General features: G+C 41.1%; 1 protein-coding gene across 4 annotated transcripts in view; it reads right to left on the bottom strand.

Annotated features, from left to right (window-relative positions):
- The window catches only part of ARMC2 (armadillo repeat containing 2), a 146,024-nt gene extending 129,023 nt beyond the window's left edge, over positions 1 to 17,001 (bottom strand). For 3 of the 4 annotated variants that reach the window (XM_049895423.1, XM_049895684.1, XM_049895594.1), the window contains exons 1-3: positions 16,889 to 17,001; positions 6,395 to 6,655; positions 5,637 to 5,709 (exon numbers count right to left, since the gene is read on the bottom strand). In XM_049895423.1, the coding sequence (XP_049751380.1) occupies positions 5,637 to 5,709; positions 6,395 to 6,612 (291 nt within the window). In that variant the 5' untranslated portion in view covers positions 6,613 to 6,655; positions 16,889 to 17,001. Of the gene's footprint in view, positions 1 to 5,636; positions 5,710 to 6,394; positions 6,656 to 7,195; positions 7,231 to 16,888 lie in introns of those variants that run through there. The other variant, XM_049895510.1, reaches the window with a different exon arrangement.
- Between the last annotated feature and the right edge of the window lie 2,030 nt (positions 17,002 to 19,031).

Below are 19,031 nucleotides of genomic sequence, written 5' to 3'. Positions count from 1 at the left end.
TCTTGGTTCATATAAAATATAAGAAATAGCCCAAACTAATCTATGTTGTTAGAAGTGAGAATAAAGTTACCCTGGGGGATCATAACTGAGGGAGAAACGGTGAGGATTTCTGGGGTGCTGTTAAGTGACCTATATATAGATATTTTTTTGAATGCTGGTTCAGTTTGTGTAAACTTATCAAGCTGTACTTCTTATGATCTGAGTTGTTTCACTATGTCAATAAAAAGTTTAGTAAAATACTTGGAGCTTAAATAACTGGGCTGAGTTTAGGAAACAGAGGGAAAATACTATTCTGAGAATGATAATGATGAAAGACAAAATTACTTATTTATTCACATGCTTATGTCTCTTTTCCTAATTTATACACTCCAAAGTATGAAAGCAGTAGTTCCTGTGTCTATACATCCACACGCCAGCTAACCAGAGTAGCAGAATGAAAACAGAAATAACTGCCACCCAAATAGAGAAGGACATCATGCTTGGGAAAGTAGAGGGTCAGCAAAAAAAGAGGTAGACCCTCAATGAGATGGATTGACACAGTGGCTGCAACGATGGGCTCAGGCATAACAACGACTGTGAAGACAGTGCAGGACCAGGCAGTGTTTTGTTCTGTTGTACATAGCGTGGTTATGAGTTGGAACCAACTCGATGGCACCTAACAACACAATAACAACCACCCAGCCACCCAACTGTCCCATGTCTCAGAGCTGTGGTGGGAAGGTGGGGTGGCCCAAGAAAGAAAGAAGTTGCACCTGGGCATAACTGGATAACGGGCAGGGTAAATGCTAATGGAAGGCTGCATATTATCACGCTTTTCTCCCCTCTACATCATTACAGGTGCTAGTGGGAACCCAGTGGGCCAGTCAGGCCAGTGGGCTAAGGATAGAGTGGTGAGGAGGCAGGAACATCAGTTTCTGTCATTCTCAGAAGCCCTAGACATTCCAGAATATAGGCTTCCCATTGCCTGCTGGTGGCATGAGGGGAGGACAGGCCAGATAGGGGTGAAAGAAATGGAAAGGTTGATAAGTACACAAGCGCAAAGATTTTAGCTAATCTGTTAAATGGAGAAGCTCAATGGGTTGCTCACTGGGTCCTTTCTTCCCTAGAGAACCGCTGGTTGAGTAAAAGGCAAGCCAGTCCAAGAAAGGGTTATAGATTCAAAAAGTGCTGAAATTCATTTGGTTAGGTCTTCTTCACAAATTCCTTAGAAACCGTGTTCCTTAACTATGAGTCAGTCTCGTTCTCTCTTCTTCCCTTCAGTTTCTCCTTTTTCCCACTCCCTTTCCCTCCACTCCTGTTTCCTTTTATCTCCTCCTTTGTCAATTTAGCAGTTACTGGAGCAAAGGGCCCGTTAAAGATGAAATAGAAAAGAGAAAAGAAGGTGGAAGGGCAGGTATCATGCGTCCATTTTCAGAATTTTTTGACTAGAAGCCTCAAATTTTAATCATTGTTGAAAACGAAATAAACTTAAGACCCTTACATAATCCATTATCACAACAACAAAAAAGTCAAACTAAAGGAGTCATTTTACTTTAAGAATTTGTTAGCTTACTTTTCCTTTGAACATGAAACTCAATCATTTTGCAGTAAATAAATTCAATGTCAATGACCCTAAATAGAGGCTAAAACCAAACCAGTAACTGTCAAGTCAATTCTGACTGTATGGTGGTTTGAACAACCAACCTTTTGGCTAGTAGTTGAGCACTTATTCATTTGCACCACCCAGAGACTCCCTAAAGACAAACAAATACCAGTATTATCTTAGCCTAACACCTAATCCTGCAGTCCAAAAACTGCACCAGTTTGACAAGGATCAAGTTACTCCAGAAATAAAGGTTTTTGGGAAAGAGTGGCCCAAAATTAAATGAGCCCAAAAAACCTACAGTAGTGCTGAAAACAATGTCATAGGTGTCAAATCATAGAATCATAGAAAAAAGAGCCACTCTACAGCAAAGTAGACCCATTGGGCTGCCAAACCCGGGCCTTCACACTGTAGCTGGCTCAAACTCAAGTGGTTTTCAAGGTTGTAGGTGCAAGAGACCATGTGTCAACAACTGTTGGCAAATTGTTTACTGCCTATCAGTTCATAGGCAACTAATTCATTACTATTTTGGGATCTTATTTTCGTCCTCTGCAATATAAGAACAATTCTAATCTTCCTCACAGAGTCCTACTGATAAGTACTTTAAAAAATAAAAATATAAGATACATTTTGGAACAGCTGGGGTCATATGGAGCCCTGGTGGCACAGTGGTTAAGAGCTCAGCTGCTAATCAAAAGGTCAGCAGTTCAAATTCACCAGCCGCTCCTTGGAAACCCTATGGGGCAGTTCTACCCTTTCCTACAGAGTCGCTAAGAGCCGGAATCAACTCGACGGCAACGGGTTTGGTTTTGGTTGGGGTCTTTTGGATCCGGACTACATATTAAATGACACTACTGAGTTAATGTCAATTTTCTTAGCTGTGGTGATAGTGTTGTGGTTATGCAGAAGAATATCCTCATTTATATGAGATGCATACTTAAATTTTTATGGATGAAGTCTCGGAATGTCTGCGACTTACTTGCAAAAAGCTTGTCAAACACACAAACAGACACAAATACAGCAATAAGAATCGAGAAGCAGTTTGATGGATACTACAATTCCTCAAAAAGCCTAAAGAAGTGCCATCACCAGGTACTTCTGAAAGCAGAGGCATAAGGGGAGCAATGGCTAAAATAAGGAGGACTGGCTGAAAGTCTGTTTACAAAGCATTAGCTTCCTTCCCAGCTTCATGCAATCAGGATACTGACCCCACAAAAATATCAGAGCTTTATCCTCTAAAAAAAAAAAAAAAAAAATTAAAACAGACAGTTGCTGGACTGAGATAACCAGGCAAAGTTGAGGGTGAGAGTACCTTACTGAAAAATGGGTGTTAATTAAATATTTACATATTGAATGGCACCCTTACATTCTTCATCTACCTGGCTCCTGGAAACTAGCAACCAGCTTTTATCCTCCAGACAAGAGCTTGGAAAATAGTTCTTCTACAGGGAATCTGAAAACCCTGGTAGTGTAGTGGTTAAGTGCTACAGCTGTTAACCAAAAAGATCTGCAGTTCAAATCCACCAGGTGCTCCTTGGAAACCCTTTGGGGCAGTTCTACCCTGTCCTATAGGGTCACTATGAGTCAGAATCGACTCGACGGCAGTGGCTAGAGGGAATCTGACTAGCCTAAGAGGAGAACCCTAAAGATACTGCCATCAAGGGTTTCATCAACAACACAACCTACCTAGGTCCCCCCAAACGTAGATGTGCGCGGGTATCGTCTACGGGTTGACCAACCCCATCCATGTGCTCCCACTCTTAGACAAGAGCAGCCAAACAAGGAATGTAAGGAATCAGAGAAGAGCTTCTAATGTGTAAAACAGAGACCAAAACAAACATAAAAATGCAACAAAGACTACAAAAGGAGAAGAACACTTAATTAAAAATTAAAACTGTCAATATAGTCAGATAAGATGCTACAACCATGAAACAAGAACAGGACACTATAAAAAACAAAAGTTAATTAGAGGAAAAAAGTGCTTTTGGAAATTAAAAATATGATAGCAGAAATGAAAAAACTGAATAAAGGGATTAGAAGATAGAGTCTCTTCCAAAAAAAGAGGTGGGGAACATAAATAAAAAAATTGAAGTTCTGGTCCAGGAGATCTAAATTTGAATAATAAATTCCAGAAAGAAGAAACAGAACAAAAAAGAAGGGAAGGTACTACAAAATAACTCAAGGACATTTCTCAAAGCCGAAGGGTATGAGATTCTATATGGAAAGAGTTCTTCAAGTGCCCAGCACAATACATGAAAATGGACCCACACGAAGTCCCATTATCATGAAATTTCAAGACACTGGGAACAAAGAGAAAAATGCTGCAAACTTCTAGAGTGGAAAATAGGAATTAAGGCCTCAATTTATTTCTGAAGCAGCTGTCTCAAGAAGCTATTGGAGGCCTGAGGTAGTTTCCAAACCTTAAACCAAAAACATCCCCTGAAGTCTTCTTTAATCCAAACAATAGTTAGCTTAATTAATAAAGAATGTCTGCCTTGAGCACCGTGTTCTTTTCAAGAACTATTTATAAGAGTTCAAATTGACAACAGCAACCCAAAACATCACATAGAAAGCTTAGGGGGAGGCGAGTTTATGTTAATGGTAGGGGAATAATTTGGAAAAGGAGGAGGAGAATAGTTGCACAACTTGGACAATGTAATCAATGTCACTGAATTGAATGTACACAAATTACTGAATTAGTGTATGCTTTGCTGCGTATATTTTCAATACCAACAACAAAATATAAACTAAATTATTAAAAAAATCAGAAGCACGCACAAAGAAGCTACTGGAGGAAGTGCTCCTTCAAAACCAGACTAAATCAGGAAATAGGAGGAGTCGGGATACAGCAAACAGGAGCATCTGATGGTGAGAAGGTGCCAGAAAACAGCTGTGCACCCAGAGCAGGTGGTCCAGAAGAAAGGGCACGTGGGAAGTTCTCCAAGAAGATGAAATCAACTGAATACCTTATATGCCTGAACATACCAAGAACTGATGGAAGAGTTCAGAGGTGAAATAGTAATACGTAAATTTTTTTAAAAAACTTTAAAAAGCAAGACCAGTATTAACGCCAGAGAAAACAAAAGGGTGTAGAGAGAAATAATCATAACTAATAAACATTAATTCAAGACTTGGCTATGAACAAGGTTTATATGATCATAGTCAGAGAAAACAGCTATAACCAAAATTACAATACCTCTGTACTGGGAATAGCAGTGGGGGCAGAAAGGGTGAATGTGTGGTGGGAATGGGTGGAGAGAAAAGAGCTAAAGCCTCATCTTCCTTAGTGGGAAGTCGTTACATAAGTTCTAAAGCTCTTAAGTCAGGGGGCAGCAGGACAATGTGTTATCTAGAAGTTTGGATGTAAATACCAAAAGAATGTGCCAAGAGAGTTTAAAGTGGGGCCACTAGGGAGGGGAGAATGAAGAATATGAGGACAGGAAACTGCTGGAGCTTTTTGTTATAAATCATGTTGTAGAAGTAGCTACAGAAATATTGTACTCTTTATGTGCATGTATATATAACTTGGAGCCCTGATGGTGTAGTGGTTAAGAGCTCAGCTGCTAATCAAAAAGTTGGCAGCTCGAATGCTCCAGCCACTAATGGGAAACCCTACGAAGCAGTTCTGCTCTGTCCTATAGGGTTTCTCTAAGTCAATCTGCTCAATGGCAATGACTTTTTTTTAAAAGTATAATTTATGTGTATGTATCATTGCTAAAAATAACTTGCATGTATGTGTACAAACCCAAAAACCCAAACCCTTTGCCATCGAGTTGATTTTGGCTCATAGTGACCCTCTATGTGTATAATGTTTAAAAAATTGTAACACATTCTGCTTTCCAACTTACTAGTTTTCAAATTATCAAACTATAGGTAAATTATAGAAGTTTTACATTAAATGCTAACATATAAAAGAATCTACTCTACTAGTACATGTAGAATCTATATTACAATTAGGTCTATTAGATAATTTTCTTAGAATATTTAAATGCTGAGTCCATGTCTTTTTGGTCAAGTTCATTTCACAACACTCTTGGTAATATGAAGTACTCACAAGCTCTAGTGGACTGAGACGTGCGCCAGAGATAGGCCTTGAATCAGGTGATTCAAAGCTGGCTGCGTGGAGGCTAGCAAAAGACAAAGCAAGGAAGCATTAGTGTTTGTGAATAACTATTTTATTTCTAGTGTATGTTAGTTCACTCAAGCAAAAAACAAGTAAACACATTCAATTAATAAGCCTTGGGGAAGAAGCAAATTTTAAAAATGTTATAGTACTTAAGACATTTTATTAGCAAGTCTTTTCACTGCTTTTAGAAAGATTAAAAATATTGAATAACAAAGAAATACATCCAGTAATTTTTTTTTTTTTTTTTTTTTTAGCTTCATAAAGTTGATAAGACAACCACTACTAACCATTTCAACCCAAAGCAATTTCCCAGATTCAAGGTCTAGGATTACCTTTAGGAATCCTGAACAGCTACAAGGTGCGTAATTAACCAGTTGCCATCAAGTCATCTCTCACTCATGGTGACCACACATGTTAGAGTAGAACTGTGCTCTATTGGGTTTTCAGTGGCTGATTTTTCAGAAGTAGACGGCCAGGCCTTTCTTCTAAGGAACCTCTGGTTGGACTAGAACCTCCATCCTTCATTTAGGTTAGCAGCCAAACACATTAACCGTTTATACCACCCAAGTACTCCCGGGGCATAATTAGCAGAAGTCAAACTTAATTTATCCACAGCTAGAATTAAGGGAAAATGTCATTTGGTGGTTTAAATGTCTGAAAGTGCATTTAAGATATATGTCATATACCTGAAGGAAGAAGGAGGTCTATTTTCTGGTGTTCTTGAAGATGTAGGTCCAAATAGCTTTCTTTGGTCTTCCTGTGGCGTAAATGGCCTTTGAGTTCTAACTGTTCTCAGTGCATTTCGAGCCTCATTTATGATTTCTGCACTGGTCTTCTGCTTGGACACTGAAGGTCGATAAAATGGATCCAGCTTTTCTAACTTTTTATCACTTGGAGACAGCATCTTTCCTTTTAAAGTAAAACGTTCTTCAGGTAGACACCACACACTGCAAATATACGGTACAAACCATCAACTATTTTTTTCCAATACATCAGACAGGAGTGCTTAAACCCAACCATATTAGCTTAAACCATTCCACTATATTACACTTGAAAAAATCATAAACAATTTTTAATTAAAAATACACCACTTAGAAGGTCAGGAAGAGCTGTCAAAACTGTAGATGGATGTGCACAGTTATGCCTATGGGAGTATACATGGTTGAGGGAAAAGGTGTACAAGGAAGAGGTCCAGGAAGAAAGCTAACTCTTGAGGGGAAAGAAGATAAATCGTGAAAGACGACAGACTAGGAGAGATTGTCATCTCATATTCTCCAATCTATAAGGGGGTTCTGTTAAAAAATTTAACCAAAGTTTCCTTTTCTTCACCACACTTTCCACACAAGATGCTAATGCAAAGACTAAATTTTAATTTTATACAAGGTGGGGCTTATTTCCAAACCATACTTGCTTTTACAACAAACTTCAGAGAAAGGTTCAGTCCCACATTTGTCCATAATATATTTAAATGAATTGATTCAAATCACCTTTAATCTCACATAGTGTCCGAGGTGAATAAATACTAAACAGCAATAGCAGATGGTCCTTTCCCAGGCGTCTTCCTCAGTTAAAAAGTTAAAGTCCTGCACACACACACAAAAAAAACCTGTTGCCATCGAGTTGATTCCAACTGATAGCAACCCTATGGAGAAAAAATGCCCCACAGGGTTTCCAAGGAGCCGTTGGTGAATTCGAACTATCGACCACTATGCAGATCCTTATCAAATGCTGGTATACCCCGTGGAGGCCTGAATAACTTGGCAAGACACCTCTGACAGCTTTGAACTGTTTTCAAAATTTTAATTCTAATCAGTATATGGTGTTAGATATATAGGAATTCATTAAAAAAAAAAAACCTAACCCTCTAAAAATGTTAAAGCTCTGGGGAATTTTTTTTTTTTTCCGTTGCTGTCAAGTCGATTCCGACTCATGGCGACCTGATAGGGCTGAGTAGAGCTGCCCTGTAGGATTTCCAAGTAGCGCCTGGTGGATTCAAACAGCTGATCTTTTGGTTTGCAGCTGTAGCTCTTAACCACTACGCCACCAGGGCTTCCTAGATAGAGGTCTAGAAATGATTCATATCATATCAGCTGTCCAATTTTAGAACAACGTCTGGGGGAAAAAATGCATGATGACATATGCCCAAGGAAACTAAAATGATCTCATTTCCACAAGTGAAGGTATCAACAGATGATTCCCTAAACAAATAAAGATTTATCATACTATGACTCTATATATTAAGTTGTTCCATAAAAACAAACAACAAGAACATCTGTTTAGTTTACCCAAGCCCCACGTCAAAATCTTTTGAGGAAAAGAGTAAGGCGAAAACTACAAAAAATATGTCATTCTTTTCATATGGAAAGGCAGGTGTTGTGGTAAAACAGTAAAAATTACTGGGTAAGCAATGCTATCCTCGGAATTTTTGATATAGGGTTTTGAATTTGTTAAGCAAGGACTCTAGAATTATGTACACAAATACAACTATAAAATACTATGGCAGCCCAGTACATTTTGCTTCTAACACCTCTGATGTGATTGATTCTTTATTTAGAAAAATTCAATAATAATTACTCAAAATATGTATGAAGTGTTTTACACATTTCTGTAAATCATTTCCTGGAGCCCTGGTTATAAGTGGTTAAGAGCTCGGCTGCTAACTAAAAGGTCAACAGTTCAAATCCACCAGCTTCTCTGTAGAAACCCTACTGGGCAGTTCTACTCTGTCCTATAGGGTCACTATGAGTCGGGGTCAACTCAATGGCAACGGGTTTGTTTTGTTTTTTTAATAAATCATTTATTTTTCGATGCATAATGATATAATTCAATTCCTACAACATCTAATTTAAACAGTTATGGTAGGTTTGTTTGTTTTTAAAAGGTCCATTGCAGTACAAAATCATGCCACATAGTGAGACGTTTCTTACAATGAACAGGTTTCTGCCAGTGCCTAAATCAGGTTTGTGACCCCTTTGGTCTGACATGATTCTAATGAGTCTATTAATGTATAAAATTAATTCTGGCAAAATAATAAAAGTTGGAGAAAGTGCTTTGGAAGAATGAAAACCAAAACCAAACCAGTTGCCACTGAGTCAATTCCAACTTACAGCCACTGTCTTAGTTATCTAGTGCTGCCGTAACAGAAATACCATAAGTAGGTGGCTTTAACAAACAGAAATTTACTTTCTCAGAGTTTAGGAGGCTAGAATTCTGAATTGAGAGCATGGGTTCACAGGGAACGCTTTCTCTGTAGGCTCTAGAAGAAGGTCCTTGCCTCTTTTCAATATTTGTGGGCCTAGCATTCCTTGGATATCGCCATGTGTCTTGGCATCAATCTTCCCCTGGGTCTAGGAGTTTCTCAGTGCAGGGAACCTGGGTCCAAAGGACACTCTCTGCTTTCGGCTCTTCTTTCTTGGTGGTAGTGAAGTCCCTTCCCTCTCTGCTCACCTCTCTTTTTACCTCTTGTAAGATAAAAAGTGTGACTCATGCAACAATGTGACTGGAGCATACCCTCTTGTAAGGCTGTGACTCAAGATACACCCCAACACATCACAAAATGGAGAATAACTACATCAGATCACAAAATGAAGGACAAGCACACAATACTGGGAATCATGGCCTAGCCAATTTCACACGTATTTTGCGGGGGACACAATTCAATCCAAGACAGTGATCCCATGTGTTGCAGAGTAGGGTTTTCAAGGTTCTGACCTTTTGCAAGCAGATAAACAGGCCTTTCTTCCAAGGTGCTCTAGGTGGGTTTGAAAGGTATTAAAATGGCCATGGCAGTAGTATCTGACCTCCTCTAACTTTACAAGGAGGACAGAGAATCAAGATCAACAGCCCGAGGCTGATTCCTGTGAGGCAGAGGTCAGACATGCCTCCTCTCTCCGCCATCTTTACGAACTCTGACACCAACTGTCCCTCCCATGGAGCTACTTCTCTGCTGAGTTTAATAATTCGTTGCAATGGCAACAAAGAACTCACAGACCATATTCACAATTACAGGGTTTATTAGTGAAATAACAGGTTACAATTCAGATTGAGGAATGCTCAGCATACAGTTCTTCAATCAGGACTACTTCTCCTCAGCCATGCCTGCAGACATGCCTCTCTCTGGCCTCTCGGTCTCTGCTCTGCTAAGTGTTATGAAGCTCTTTTACATCTGCAAATAAGTGCCTAGAGGCACCCCACTCTGCCAGTAACCCTCAGACCGCTCTTTTGCTCAGTGGGTCAATAAGCCCAGCTCCAAGTGCTTGGAGGCACCCTACTTCACCAGCAAGCCTCCTGCCTGTCTCCTGATTCTGCTGCCTTTGTGGCCACCATTTCTCTGCTGCTGCTTCTCGTCATCTTGCTGTCTTTGGTGTTACAGCTCTCTCTCTGTCTCCTGGGTCTTGGAGGGTCTCAGCGCAGGGATCCCACTTCCAAAGGAACACACTCCCGTCTTGGTGATGTCAGGAACCCTCTCTGCTCTAGAATTGGCTCTTTTAAGCCTAGTGGGATGGCAAAACTGACCAATCCCCTCGTTAGGGTTCCAGACACCTTATTTTTGCATCTTATTTACATTATTAGCAAGCTATCCAATCCCCTTGGTGGATCACAAGCACCTCATTTGCATAGTCTCACCAAGTCTCTTGGTGGGAGTTACAAAACAATGGTAAAAAATGCCATATAAAAGCAATCCATCGCACCGCAAATGGCCAACATTTTGGTTAGCAGTAAAGTGCTCAATGGCTTGTACCACCCAGGGACTCCACATTCTTGACTTAAGGTTCTTCATGGCTATACTCCTGTTTGCACTGAGAACTATACTCTTTCAGCAGGAACATTTACTCAGGTCAAATTCTAAGAGTTCTGTGAATTATTTGGGCACACAGGAATTTAGACTGTGTGGAAATACTGGTGGAATTAATGTAGACAATGGACTTAAGAATATTTTTGTCTAAATTTTTACCACGAATCCCAACACAACATTCTTTCTTCCTCTTCTTTCCCCCAAATCTCACTTTAACTGTGAGAAACTGGTTCAATAATATATGATTTACACAGTTAATATATTAATATTAAATTAATAGTGCTATAACATTAGCTGAATCAAACATGGAAATGTTCAGTAATACAAGTGAACTGATTTAGAATTTGGTCATTTCAGGAGGATGGAGAATGTTTTTGTTTTACATTTATTAAATTACGAATTATTACTTAAAAAAAAAAAAAAGAAAGAAACCATTGCCGCCAAGTTGATTCCAATTCATAGCAACTCTACAGGACAGAGTAGAACTGCCCCATAGGGTTTCCACAGAGCAGTTAGTGGATTTGAACTGCTGACCTTTTGGTTAACAGCCAAGCTCTTAACCACTGTGCTACCAGGGCTCCACAAAATCCTTACATTAGGTGGTTTTTATTCTACTTGAAAAACAACCACTCAGAGTTTTAAAGCTGGCTCAAAAAAAAAAAAAAATTTTTTTTTTATTTATAGTAAAGTTTTTTTTATGCCTGAACTATAACACAATAAAACAAAACAACAACAACAAAAAAAATCCGATTTGTGGAGTTGATTCCTACTCATGGTGACCCCATGAGTTACAGAGTAGAACTCCATAAGGTTTTCTTGACTGTAATCTATAAAGATTACAGATACAGGAAGCAGATAGACATGCCTTTCTTCTGTGGTGCTGCTGGTTGTGTTCAAGCCATCAACCTTTCAGTTAATCAAGCACAAACCATTTGTGCCACCCAGGACACAATGTTGTTGCTGTTAGGTGCCGTCAATTCCAACTCCATGTACAACAGAACAAAACACTGCCCGGACCTGCACCATCCTCGCAATCATTACTATGTTTGAGCCCATTATTGCAGCCACTGTGTCAATCCATCTCATTGAGGGTCTTCCTCTTTTTCGCTGACCCTCTACTTTACCAAGCATGATGTCCTTCTCCAGGACTGGTCCCTTCTGATAACATGTCCAAAGCATGTGAGACAAAGTCTCACCATCCTTGCTTCTAAGGAACATCCTTACTGTACTTCCTCCAAGACAGGTTTGTTCGTTCTTCTGGCAGTCCATGGTATATTCAATATTCTCCACCAACATCATAATTCAAAGGCATCAATCCTTCTTTGGTGTTCCTTATTCTGCTTTCACATGCATATGAGGTGACCGAAAATAACGTAACTTGATCAAGTACACCTTAGTCCTCAAGATGACATCTTTGTTTTTTAACACCTTAAAGAGGTCTTTTGCAGCAGATTTGCCCAATGTAATACATTGTTTGATTTCTTGGCTGCTGCTTCCATGGGTGTTGATCGTAGATCCAAGTAAAATGGAATCCCTGACAACTTTAATATTTTTTCCATTTATCATGATGGTACTTATTGGTCCAGTTGTGCAGATTTTTTTTTTATGTTGAGGTGTAATTGATATTGAAGGCTGCAGTCTTTGATGAAACAGTACAATTTCTGTGACAATTCTGTCAAATTTCTTTGACACAATAAAAACCACAAAAACCTGTTGCCTTTAAGTCAATGCTGACTCATAGCGACCCTATAGGACAGAGTAGAATTTCCCCATAGAGTTTCCAATGAACAGCTGGTGGATTCGAACTGCCCACCTTTTGGTTAGCAGCCAAGGTCTTAACCACTGTACCACCAGGGCTCCTTGACACAATAGTACCACAGAAATTTTAACCTTACAAAAATTTTCCTGACAACAGGAGCAAATTCAGTCAACTAGTATTTATTAACTCTTATTTGAAAAGCCCTCCGCTCAAACATCTCAGAAAAGAAAGAAGAATAAAATAGTCTCCTCCCTCAGGCAAGGAGGTCCACACTAATGCCAAACATTTATAATACCTAGTACTATGCTAAAAACCCAAACCCATTGCCATCAAGTCAATTCTGACTCATAGCAACCCTACAGGACAGAGTAGAACTGCCCCACAAAGTTTCCAAGGAGCGCCTAGTAGATTTGAACTGCCAACCTTTTGGTTAGCAGCTGTAGCACTTAACCACTATGCCACCAGGGTTTCCAGTACTATGCTAGGTACTCATAAATACGTTGTCTCAAACTAATCCCCACAACAATTTTGTGAAGTGGATAGTCTTAAAAAATAGCAAAAAAAAAAGCCATAACATATACCTAGAGATGATATTCAAACTATGTGTCGATTAGATGGGGTGAGGGGAGGCAGGGCACTGGGAAGCCTTGGGGCTGCAGCTATTTACCCACCAATAGAGGGATATTCCAGTATTTTCACATTGGAACAGCCTTCTTGGGGCGTACCAGCTGAGTATCAGTCTTGCTTGTACCCAAATTATTTTATACAAGGTAGAAACTGATGGGGGCAATGAAAAAGAGAGAGAGAGAGAGAAAATGAGGAAGACATCTCTGATTGGCAGGCGGCATCAGGAAGATTTCCTGGAGGAGGTGGTGCTTGAGCCAAGTTCTGAAAAATGGGTTGAATTTGGGCAAGTGGCAATGGCCGGCACTGGGGCTGAAATAGAGGAGGAAGCTCCAGAAAAGTCAATGAGTGAGCCAAGGCAGAGAGCATCAGGAACTCAGAAATGTATGAGGTGTGTGCTAGACAAGAGGGAACTCTGGAGATGTAGGTTGCTGGAGACCAGAGACAGAACAGAATGGCAAGTCAAACAATTAAATAAAAGCTGTTGAGTAAATGAAATAAAAGATTTTCAGGCCTGACTTGATCTAGCAGGGATGAGCAGGATGGAATGGAGAAGAAACTAGAAGTGGCAAAATCAGGCAGTTCTTATATAATGGCCTAGCTAATTCTTAGAGGTCACTTCCTCAAAGAAGCTTTCCTGGACCTACCTCCCCAACTCTCCCAGCCTGAGACAGGCGCCCCATCCCCTTCAGGCTCCAAAAGGTCCCAGCTAGTCTCTGTCACTACACTTCTGCTACTATGCTAGAACCGACTGAGTACCTGGTTCTGAGCTCTGACCATCCAAGTGAGGTACACTGAAAGTCAACACTTCCATAATTGCTGGGCTCCACTTTCAAATGTAGACCTGAGTCAAGAAATTTCCAGCTGAATGTTGCATGGCTTCTTTATTTTGAGATATTTGTTATGGTAGATTATGTAAATACTTCAGAGTTTATTTCAAATAGCATCTGATTCTTGATGCCATATGATAGTGTGAGTTCAGCTTTAACCCTCTTTCCCTTTTTTGTCTTTATTTCAAGTTGCCTGGCACAGAGTCCTACTCAATAAATGTTGTGATAGTGAAGGAGATATTGAAAAGCCTGAGACACAGGAGTGAGGGTGACATAGGGGTAAGAAGAGAGATGAGAACAAGCCAGGTGCATCAAGAACAGAAATCCAACAGGATCTGGCACCTGAGAAGGCAAAGAAGAGGCCAGAGGCAACACTGGGTATGCAAATCTAGGATGGTAGGAAGGTGAGCGGCTCTTTTCAAAGAATGGAAATGCAGACTGATGGGAAAAAAGACAGAGGTTCACTTCTGTCTCGCATCACAGGTCTCTAGTTTGGGCACAGGACCTCCACAGGATGAAGACCACCAGCAGTCAGAAATTTGAAACTAGAGACCTTTTTTTTAAAAAAACTATTTCTTATTTGCTTGGGGAAAAGTTCAAAGTCATAACTGATAAATTATAAACAGATAAATGCTGGTGTAAGGGTTCAAACTCTGACAATTCTCAGCTGTTTAACTCTCGGAAAAGTCTCTAACATCTCTAAGCCTGTTTCCTCATCTGTAAAATGCAGATAGTAACAGTAGTTGCCTCACAGATTGTTTTGAGAATTAGATGAGATAAATGTAATGTGCTTTAGCATGGCACCCAGACCTTAAAAAATGTTCATAATTCCTGCCCAAGTGCTAGGTGATAAAATAAGAGAATAAAAATTTCTCCCATGAATGAAAAACTGCATTTTAAAAAAGAAACTGCCGAAGAAAGAGGAAGATATCTGTCAATGTTTTTATACACTTTATAAGTTTTCAAATTGAAATGGGATGGGGGTTGTTTTCCTTTGTGAGACCTTTTATTAAGGATTTGATTGGCTATCAGCTACGCCAAATCAACAGGTTCTAAAAAACTCACAAAGTAGGATACAAATAAACAATGCTGCTTATTTTTCTAACAAGTTAAAATAACTCTAAATCAGGGGGAGATGGAAGGCCTGCTGCGGAACCTGTGGGAACTGATTATAAATGGCATCATGTGTTGTTGTTGTTAGGTGCCGCGAGTCGGTTCCAACTCATAGCAACCCTATGCATAAAAGAACAAAACACTGCCCAGTCCTGCGCCAACCTTATAATCGTTGTTATGTTTGAGCCTATTGTTGCAGCCACTGTGTCGGTCCACCTCGTTGAGGGTCTTTCTCTTTTCCACTGACCCTGTACTTTTCCAAGCATGATGTCCTTTTCCAGGGACTGGTCCCTCCTGACAACATGTCCAAAGTATTGTTGTTGTTGTTAGGTGCTGTCGAGTCGGTTCCGACTCATAGCGACCCTACGCACAACAGAACGAAACACTGCCCGGTCCTGCGCCATCCTCACAATCGTTGTTATGCTTGAGTTCATTGTTGCAGCCACTGTGTCAATCCACCTCGTTGAGGGTCTTCCTCTTTTCCGCTGACCCTGTACTCTGCCAAGCATGATGTCCTTCTCCAGGGACTCATCCCTCCTGACAACATGTCCAAAGTATGTAAGACGCAGTCTCCCCATCCTTGCCTCTAAGGAGCATTCTGGCCGCACTTGTTCCAAGACAGATTTGTTCGTTCTTTTGGCAGTCCATGGTATATTCAATATTCTTTGCCAACACCACAATTCAAAGGTGTCAACTCTTCTTCGGTCTTCCTTATTCATCGTCCAGCTTTCACATGCATATGATGCGACTGAAAATACTATGGCTTGGGTTGAGCGCACCTTAGTCTTCAAGGTGACATCTTTGTTTTTCAACACTTTAAAGAGGTCCTTTGCAGAAGATTTGTCCAATCCAATGCATCTTTTGATTTCTTAACTGCTGCTTCCTTGGCTGTTGATTGTGGATGCAAGTAAAATGAAATCTTTTCTCCATTTATCATGATGTTTCTTATTGGTCCAGCTGTGAGGATTTTTGTTTTCTCTATGTTGAGATGTAATCCATACTGAAGGCTGTGGTCTTTGATCTTCATCAGTAAGTGCTTCAAGTCCTCTTCACTTTCAGCAAGCAAGGCTGCGTCATCTGCATAATGCAGGTTGTTAATGAGTCTTCCTCCAATCCTGATGCCCCATTCTTCTTCATATAGTCCAGCTTCTTGTATTATTTGCTCAGCATACAGATTGAATAGGTATGGTGAACGGATACAACCCTGACGCACACCTTTCCTGACTTTAAACCACTCAGGATGTTTACCTGCGTTTTATTGACTATGTAAAAGCATTCGACTGTGTGGATCATAACAAATTATGGATAATGTTGAGAAGAATGGGAATTCCAGAACACTTCATTGTGCTCATGAAGAACCTGTACACAGACCAAGAGGCAGTTGTTCAGACAGAACACGGATACTGAGCATTATGTGTAGGTACGATGTATTTTTACATAGATTGTTACACACACACCTTATTTATTTAAGCCCTACCTGTACTGTTTTTTTGTACTGTAGCCTACAAGAGCCCAGGGACAATCAGTTTTTCCTCTCTGTGACCTTGGCCTGGTCACTGCCTAGAGAAAGCCCCTGGTCTACGATTCTTTCATGTAACAAATATTACTGAGCTTCTATTAAGTACCACACCGCTAAAGTGCTGAGTGTGTAGAAACGAGAGCCATGGCCCAACCCAGAAGAGCAGGCACAGGACACTCCCATAGCCTCTTTCCCTCATCAGGGACAGAAAGGTGGACAACAGTCAACGGGATCCCCGGAGCGCCGGCGGGAACCGCCGCACCTCCCGCCCAGCCGGCGGCTCTCCCACCCCGGGTAATGCTTGCTGCTCCACAGGTCCTGGCCAGGCCACAGCGCAGGACCATCCTCATCCCGCCAGCCCTCCCGCCTGCCTGCTTAGTCAGGCCAGCCGCCGTCTCCATGGCAACTGTACACAAACTACCTCCCGCCGCCGCCCGAGCCGCCCGCCCGCTGAACCACTCAGGTACCCGAGGGCGGAACGGGCGGGAGGGACTTGGGAGTGAGCGTACGGACGGGGGCTTCTGGCCTGACCCAATGCACCTGTGATTGCCGCTGGAGACAGTCACCAGCTGCTGACGCTCAGCTCATCCCTTCTGTCTTCCCGAAGCAGCTGCAGCTGCGATAGATAAGGCGGGGCCGGGCGGTCGCCGGGCGCCGCTCGGCAACTGAGCCTGCGCGAGTCTAGCCAACGCATGCGTAGAAATGCTGAGGGAGTGGGTATCCGAGAGCGGGAGTGGGAGGAGCCTGGCAGAGGGCTGGAGGCAGGGAGTGCTAGTGCCGCGTGAAGCAAGAGGAAAAGCGGGAGCTGAGAATGAAGACACGTGTGCATTTAAATTAGCAATTTATGGAACCACATTTGTTGATCCCCAATGAGATCTCAGCACCTCTGATAATTAGTGCTGGGAGTAAGAATCAAGATTTACTGGTTCAAGTCGCTGCTCTGCCACTTAACTGTGTAACCTCATACTGATGCTTGAGCTCTTACTTTCCTCCTCGCAAAATGGAAGGAAATGATAATACCTGGCTAGGTTTTATGGTTGTTGTGAAGACTGAATGAGAAAGGAGATGTAAGGTGCTAAGGATGTGGCGGCAATCAATGAATGTTAAACTGTTCACTATTACCACAAAAGCCCTTGGATTTGTGCAGCACTTTGTTTTTAATATCTGTCAAGTCAAAGGGTTTGCAAAGTGCCTGGCAACCCCATTTCACAGGAGAGGAACTAGGGGCAGAGTGGAGACCTAGGTTCAAGTCTAAGTGCATGTCATGGTTTGAATTGTGTCCCCAAAAATATGTGTCAAGTTGGTTAGGCCACGATTCCAGTATTCTATGGTTGTCCTCCATTTTGTGATTGTAATTTAATGTTAAAGAGGATTAGGATAGTATTGTAACACGCTTACAAGATCACATCCCTGATTCAGTGTAAAGGGAGTTTCCCTGGAGTGTGGACTGCACCACCTTTTATCTTACAATAGATAAAAGGGAAGGGAAGCAAGCAGAGAGTGGGCACCTCATACCACCAAGAAAGCAGTGCTGGGAGCAGAACATGTCTTTTGGACCTGGGCTTCCTGCTCAGAGAATTTCCTCGTACAGGGGAAGACTGATGACAAGGACCTTCCTCCAGAGGGAAAGAGAGAGCCTTCCCCTGGAGCTGAGACCTTGAATTTGGACTTCTAGCCTACTAGACTGTGAGAGAATAGATTTCTCTTTGTTAAAGCCATCCACTTGTGGTATTTCTGTTATAGCAGCACTAGATGATTAAGACACTGCCCCATGGCCAATCATTTTTGGTTCTTACTGCATCATCACAGTTAAATGACAAAAAAAAAAAAAAAAACCCTCATTTATACATTTCTTGTTTTGTATTTTTTCTCTGCCGTTAGATCACTAAGAAACACTTTACAGTGTTAAATACAAGTGAGACCATATAATCACTCTCCATTCAGGTTTGTACCAGGTTTTATAAATATGGAGATTTTTCAGCTGAAGTGGTGTTTTTGTGAAAGTCCTAAATTTGGGGGTGCTTGATGGTGAAAGGACTGCTAGCCCAGACTTGGGTTCAGTAACTCACTGCTTTTGTTGTAACTTTTATATAGACTTAATCTCAAATGAAGAAAATGTTCTCTTTGTAACCAAGCTAAGAAAGAATGTTGTCAGCTTGTTCTCAAACAGCCTTGATACAGTGTATCTAACCTCTGTGTTCCTGGAAAGGAATGTCTTGCAACTGTCTTGTAACCACCCTGTAAACCCCCTACAGTCGCCAAGTAGTAACTAATCAACAAAGACTCTGTAAACCAATCATGTTAACATTCCTGCTTCAAGATATCCCATCTCCCACTTCCCTGAATCATTGAGCACCTATCAGAAATTTTGTATTGTTAGTTCTTGGTTTTACTATATAAATATGCCTTTGTAATATTTTTTGTAATTGCACCATCTTGGAGTGCTGCAGTTTCACTTTGTGGACTGTGAGTTTCCCTAGTTTAAACTGTATCTTGCCTTCAGTAAAACTCTTTGCTTTTGCTTTAACCGAGTACACAGTATTACTTTTTGACAGTTCTTTGTGTCAGAAGTGGGGATGCAAAGACTTGATGCCTTCCACGATCCTAGGACATTGAGAATACAGGCTTGGCCAACAGAGCCTTTTGGTTCATCACCTCCCCAGCCTCCCAGAGGTCATCTAGG

Source organism: Elephas maximus, chromosome 1 (genome assembly GCF_024166365.1).
Source record: "Elephas maximus indicus isolate mEleMax1 chromosome 1, mEleMax1 primary haplotype, whole genome shotgun sequence".
Lineage (NCBI taxonomy): Eukaryota > Metazoa > Chordata > Mammalia > Proboscidea > Elephantidae > Elephas > Elephas maximus.
The sequence above is the reverse complement of the archived record's forward strand: the minus strand, read 5'-3'. Positions and strand labels throughout refer to the sequence as shown.